This window comes from Diaphorina citri, unplaced genomic scaffold, assembly GCF_000475195.1.
Source record: "Diaphorina citri unplaced genomic scaffold, Diaci psyllid genome assembly version 1.1 scaffold193, whole genome shotgun sequence".
Taxonomy (NCBI): Eukaryota; Metazoa; Arthropoda; class Insecta; order Hemiptera; family Psyllidae; genus Diaphorina; species Diaphorina citri.
In genome coordinates this window covers 194,690-201,648 of record NW_007377630.1, presented here as the reverse complement: position 1 = coordinate 201,648, position 6,959 = coordinate 194,690, and the positions used below count along the sequence as shown (strand labels likewise).

The following is a 6,959-nucleotide window of genomic DNA, read 5'->3' as shown; positions in this document are numbered from 1 at the left end:
TCAGAATTTGTTCTTAACTTGTTTAAATTTGTCATGCTTTCATCTTAACTTTAAAATTAGGTACCTCTATAAATCAGAATTTGTTCTTAACTTGTTTAAATTTGTCATGCTTTCATCAGTTATCTCTTCCACTTTGCTAAACCTTTATAAACGAGAAAATGTTGTATTAAACCGCCTTAAACGAAAAAATGAGCTGGTCCCTTGGATTCTCGTTTATCCAGGTTCGAGTGTATTTTGTTTATCTAGCGATTTTGTTCGCGGATTTCGCGATTTTGTTCGCGGATTTCGCGATTTTGTTCGCGGATTTCGCGATTTTGTTCGCGGATTTCGCGATTTTGTTCGCGGATTTCGCGATTTTGTTCGCGGATTTGGCGATTATGTTCGCGGATTTGGCGATTTTGTTCGCGGATTTCGCGATTATGTTCGCGGATTTGGTGATTTTGTTCGCGGATTTCGCGATTATGTTCGCGGATATGGCGATTTTGTTCGCGGATTTGGCGATTTTGTTCGCGGATTTCGCGATTATGTTCGCGGATTTGGTAATTTTGTTCGCGGATTTGGCGATTATGTTCGCAGATTTCGCGATTATGTTCGCGGACTGGATATTTGGCAAGCCTACATATTGGTAATGCTTGTACGCACATAAACAGTATACCTCAATACATTGGCACTATTATAGCATTGGTATGTACATTCGATTATGTGTTGAATTTCCTAGCTACGGTTCCTTCCATGATGAAATTACTCTAGGATTTGGCGATTTTGTTCGCGGATTTGGCGATTATGTTCGCGGGTTTCGCGATTATGTTCGCGGGTTTCGCGATTATAAAGGAATTATATGAGATCTTCTTTCTATGTACGTAGGTAACTGCATAAAAGGGCAGATTTCTGACTATGGGGAATAAAAATAGAGACTTCCTTTATAGCTATAATGGTAGATTTTTGGTAGGGATTTTTAATTCTCGACATACCATAATTTTAAAATATTAAAATGTCTTTGATTTTACATTGGTGTATTATCGTAAAATTCTAGAGAATCACAATAAGTATACCAGACCAATTCATCCCCATTCTCTAGATATATCTATATGTATCTTGATATTTTGATTAAAAGAACTCAAAGAATTTGCAATGGTAATCCTTATTTCTTGATATTGATCATTTATATTTAATAAGTATTAAGCTAATAATAAAATTGTAGGTACTTATTATGTTCACTTCCATTTTAACTATTCCTTTCTCATTCTTCCAGCTTTCTACTATTTTTATCTTGGGTTTCTATTTTTGCTGTTAATTCATTAACCGTCAACTTTTTCTCAGACAAGACAAACTGTGACGTCACAACACTGAACGATCATCCGTTATGTTTAGTTTTCAAAACTGTCATCCCCGAACTTTTCTTCTCGCTGTTCTAGTTCTTCTGTTTCTCCTCCCACTAACCACCTCCTTCTTCTTCTCATCCTTCTTCTTTTCTTCTTCTTCTCCATCTCCTCCTCCTCCTTTTCTTTCTACTCCTCTTCCATCTCCTCCTGTTACTCCTTCTACTTTTCCTCATGTTTCTTCTTCTTCTTCTTCTTCTTCTTCTTCTTCTTCTTCTTCTTCTTCTTCTTCTTCTTCTCCTTCTTCTCCTTCTCCTTTCCCTTCTCCCTCTTCTGTTATACGAAGTTTAGGATTACCTAGGAGGCGGAAAACTTCTCGACGACTTTTTTCAAGTTTCAAAGAAAAAGGAAATGATGAAGAAGAAAAAGAAAAAGGGGAAGCAGAAGAAGATCAGAAGCATAACAATCCGAACAGAAGCAAAAGGAGGTGGACGATGAAGATGAATAGGAAGAAAGAAAAGGGGAAAGAAGAACAGGGGGATGAGAACAAGGAAGAAGAAGAAGGGCTTCCCCCAAAAAATGAGATGAAGGGGAAGAAGAAGAAGGAGGAGGAGAAGAAGAAGGAGGAAGAAAAGGAGGAGAAGAAAAAGGAGGCCAACAACATCGCGTAAAAAACGGGACTGTGAAACTTTCAACACAAGTTCTTTTGTTCAGATAGTTCAGAAGGAAAAGAGAGAGAGAGAGAGGGAGAGAGAGAGAAAGAGAGAGAGAGAGAGAGAGAAAGTATAATCGATATTTTGATGTACAAAATAATAATATGTAAAACTTTTGGGCCTTTTTGTAACATGACTTTTCAATTAAACAATACTTTAAATACTTTAAATTTCATAAACATGTACAAAAAATTACAAGTAAACTAAGAAAAATGATTTATATTTTTCTAAATTTAAGAAAAATTGCAAACCAAAATATGTTGAAAATGGTATATTATGCGTTTGTTCAAAGTATACTTGAATATGGAATTGTAGGGTGGGGTAATGCCTTTAATACAACTATATTACCATTGAAAAGAACTCAAAACATAATAATTAGAATAATTCTCAAAAAAGATCGATTGTATTCTACTAAATTATTATATACAGAATTTGATGTATTTAACATTGATGAATTATACATATATAGAGTATTATATTTTATGAACAAATATGAAATTTTGGCATCGGATCAAAATGAAGATACATATCTTGGGGGCAGCGACAACTGAACAACTATACGGAGATAGAAAACCGAATTGAAAAAAAAAAGAAGATGAAGAAGAAGAAAGAAAAAGAAGAAGAAGAAGACAAGGAAGAAGAAGCAGAAGAAGACGAGGAAGAAGAAGCAGAAGAAGACGAGGAAGAAGAAGCAGAAGACAATAATAATAAAACAAAGATATTCAACAGAGAATCGTCAACTGATACCTCCTAAGTAAGTAACATATTAATAAACATTCTCCCAATCGACTGCAACCTGGGAGGTTTATTAAATGAGAACCCCTGTTTGTGACACATCATATCAAAAACATTGACAGACGTAGTACTTTGCCAGTACCTATACCTACCTACTTATCTATCTGAAAAAAGTTAAAAAATATGAAAAACCAACGCTGGCCCAAATTACCTCCACCCTCCGACATAAAAATTATTTACTTTTCAAATTTCCTGTTCACAATTTTTGTCGCAAACAAACGTTTTGTCACTAATTTTCGGCGTCAGAAAAAATATTTTCTTGAAACTCGTTTACTCATTAAACAATGGAAAAACGCAAGATAACGACTGGAATATTTGTTCGGAATTTCTCGCTCACAGTTATACAGCAAGTACCTATAGGTACCTATATATCTACTATCTTGCTCGAGATAAGTAGGTATTATTGCGCGGTGTACCTACCTACTAGGTTTGGTAGTAAACACCTTCGTTGTATATCTACATAGGAACCTATGTACATAATATATGTATATTCGACCTAGGTATGTTTCTGGAGTTATAAATTAATCATTAGAGAGTAGATGTTTTCGCTCAGGTGTCTCAAAAGGTGTACCACTACTGTAAGACTGTAGAGGTTTATTTCGGGAGCTGTGCAAGATAAACCTCATCGGGTTCGATTCCGCTAAAAAGAAAAAAAAAATGCACTTGTATTTCAAAAAAAAAAAAACAATAATAATGGACCCTTGAGCAGATGGCAACCACTAGGTGAGGTTAACACCTTAGGTGTTCTCTACCACCTAACCCTAAGAGTTCCATTATTATGTGGTCAAATTCTCATATAAATAAGGATAAAATTCCATACCTCAGGTGGGATCAAACCCACGCCCTCCTGTTTGTCATTATGACTCATTATTGCTTACGTTATATTGGAGGTGTCCACTCTATCCATATCTTCTCTCTCTTCAGGGGTCAAATATTGCCCGATTAAATGTTCATACAAGAGAGGGTTTCTACTTTTCATTTCTGATTCACTAAAATAAGATCCCTCTTTGATTAGTTGATTCATTGCCTCAAACCTTCTGTTTCTCACCAGTTTCTGAAAACAAATGAGCAAATAAAAATTAATTAGAATAATGTCAAAAATGCCAGAAAATTTCATTTTCTCATGTAAAAACTTCAAATGAAATTTCAAGGAGTAAAAATACCAAATAGGTAGGTAGGTATTTGTTTACAAAGAAATCAATAAGGGCTGAATTAATGAACTGGAGTGAAAAGTACCTGATGTATTTTACTAACCTCATTCAGTTTGGAGTTCTGTTTTCTACATAGTTGTAAGTAGTGTGTCACAATATATTGATCCTCTTGAGGAGAGTCTTGGAAGAATTCTAGCTGTTCGTAGCTGAGATATTGTCCAAACCGAGATAGAAATAGACCAACTCCTTTGTTCAAAATGTTTTCAGCAATGGTTCTCTTCTCGGTAACTGTTAGTTCTGGGTCTCCGATTTGTTGACTTTTGAAATGAGCTTCTGTGTTTGTGGATATGTGATCCAAGATCTCATTCCTCAAGTCTGCCTGTGGCAAACACATGGCTAAGGATGGTTGAAAGACAGTTATTAGATCATTCAAAATTGTCACACTAAAATAGTCATCTACCAAGAGATAGGCTATGATTGACCTGTAACACTGGTTTTAGATGAAAACGATTCCCTACGTTCGTCTTTAACAAACGATATTGGCAAAAAAGTTATGCAGGAGCTTTTAAGCCTAAAAACAGCAGAAGGTGTAGATTTCCCTTAAATTTTCGTTACACTTCCCTACACTACCTTTCTTGACTGTGCTGAGAATTTCACCAAGAGATAGGCTATGATTGACCTGTAACACTGAACACTGGTTTTAGATGAAAACGATTCCCTACGTTCGTCTTTAATAAACGATATTGGCAAAGAAGTTATGTAGGAACTTTTAAGCCTAAAGTGAACAGCAGAAGGTGTAGATTTCCCTTAAATTTTCGTTACACTTCCCTACAGTCCCTACACTACCTTTCTTGACTGTGCAGTGTGCTGTGCTGAGAATTCTTCAACCAAATCGAATGCCCTGTTCTATGGCAATGCGTTCATCGTTTCAGCTATACCAATCTGTGAGTATTGGTTTTGAATTTCTCGAGATTTTGAGTGATGTGATGTGTGACAGCTTATCTTCTAGGTACTTATGCCCTACTTGAATTGTTTGAATGAAGAGCTGTGTCTACACATAGCTGCTAATCAACCTTGCCTCAAACAATACACTACCTTGACAACATAGATTCACCTTGTGGATTGATGTTTGTTCAACTATGTTTGGACACAGCTGAAGAAATGTTTTGTCAGAGTACATACACCTACTTATACACAGAGCTTCAACATTGGCTAAACTCACTTTGTTATCAATACTAATATTAATTTTTGCCTCAAACAATACACTACCTTGACAACATAGATTCACCTTGTGGATTGATGTTTGTTCAACTATGTTTGGACACAGCTGAAGAAATTTTTTGTCAGAGTACATACACCTACTTATACACAGAGCTTCAACATTGGCTAAACTCACTTTGTTATCAGTACTAATATTAATTTCGTTTTGTTTGTTTGCAGGGTTGTTCTGGAGAATCCACATGATTGACATTGTGTCCTCCATCCTAACCTTCATCATTGTCACCGCAGCCAGTACTTACCTCATAGCATTTGCCTACAAAAACACCAAGTTCATCCTGAAACACAAAATTGCTGTCAAAAGAGAAGAATCTGTTGCCCGAGAAATGGCCAAGAAGCTGTCAGATGACAAAAAGATGAGCAAGAAAGAAAAAGATGAAAGAATTCTGTGGAAGAAAAATGAAGTGGCTGACTTTGAAGCCACAACCTTTTCAATTTTCTACAACAATGCCCTGTTCTTGGCCATTGTTATTTTCCTGAGTTTCTACATCTTGAAATCTTTCACACCTACTTTCAATTACATTTTCTCACTGTGGATTTCAGCTGGATTTTTAGCTCTGCTCTCAACTGGTACTAAATAAACTGGTACATATACCTACTGAGAGAATGAATGCTCACTCACTTTTTAGGTCTTATACTCATAGATTTGATCCTGGAAATGACGAAATTTAGAGTTTCTATTTTCAAGATTCTACTTCTAAAATTTGATATTTGGTAGGTGTAGGTAACACGAACACTCAATTTTTATTGGGAAGAAGAAGAGCTAAAGGAAAAAAGAAAGGTAAAAGATTCCCAATAACAAGTTGACGAATGTCATTGTTACATAAGCTTACTTACTTCTATTATCCAGCAGTACTTTGTGTTAGTTGTCCACCATGGATTGTATGTCTCCTCCCAATGCACATAACCTGAGTGGTGTCAGTCCATTCTTAGCTATGGATAGAAGCCCCCCAGATAACTCAAGCTCAGAGCTTTACACTTCCTGTCAGGGGTGTTCTGGTAGTGCTAACTCTGCCTGTACGTGTACTATGAAGTCCCAGGACTTGTCTCTACTTCACCCTTCACCTCTGTCCAGCACAAGGTATGTTGATCCTCTGTAGATTTGACCCTGGAAATAACGAAATTTAGAGTTTCTATTTTCAAGATTCTACTTCTAAAATTTGATATTTGGTAGGTGTAGGTAACACAAACACTCAATATTTATTGGGAAGAAGAAGAGCTAAAGGAAAAGAGATAGGTAAAAGATTCCCAATAACAAGTTGACGAATGTCATTGTTACATAAGCTTACTTCTATTATCCAGCAGTACTTTGTGTTGTTTTACATTAACACAACCCTAATCTACTTCATTTCAGAAATTCATTCAAAAGGCCCAACTCAATGAATTTTCGGAAGCGGAAAAGAACTTCCCTTCAGCATTTTTCGTGATTTTGTGCAAATATCTCAAAAACCGTTGGTACTAGCGAAAAAAGTATTCTGATCGTTTTTGTTCAAAATTAAATTTCCTACAAAATGTTTACCCTACAAACTGAGTCGGATAAAAGTTACACCATTATATTTTTCGTGAAAAACCACCTAAGATAGACTATTTAAAGGTTCTAATAGCTGTACTAGAAAGTTCTCAATGCCTATTTTAAAAATCTGGTGTGAACATCACACGACTTTCTATTACATTTGCGAAATACGTATTTGAAAAAAAAAAAA

General features: G+C 35.8%; 2 protein-coding genes across 2 annotated transcripts; one reads left to right on the top strand and one right to left on the bottom strand.

Annotated features, from left to right (window-relative positions):
• Positions 1 to 3,701: 3,701 nt before the first annotated feature.
• On the bottom strand, positions 3,702 to 4,627 carry LOC103505759 (coiled-coil domain-containing protein 97-like). The gene is made up of 2 exons (XM_008470120.3): positions 4,082 to 4,627; positions 3,702 to 3,881 (listed from the first exon to the last, which is right to left on the bottom strand). The coding sequence occupies exons 1-2, from the start codon at positions 4,370 to 4,372 to the stop codon at positions 3,702 to 3,704; spliced, it is 471 nt and encodes a 156-aa protein (XP_008468342.1). The 5' UTR covers positions 4,373 to 4,627.
• LOC103505758 (translocon-associated protein subunit gamma) lies at positions 4,371 to 5,877 on the top strand. The gene is made up of 3 exons (XM_008470119.3): positions 4,371 to 4,383; positions 4,842 to 4,922; positions 5,419 to 5,877. Exons 1-3 carry the CDS (start codon positions 4,371 to 4,373, stop codon positions 5,835 to 5,837), a joined length of 513 nt encoding a protein of 170 aa, XP_008468341.1. The 3' UTR covers positions 5,838 to 5,877.
• Positions 5,878 to 6,959: the final 1,082 nt, after the last annotated feature.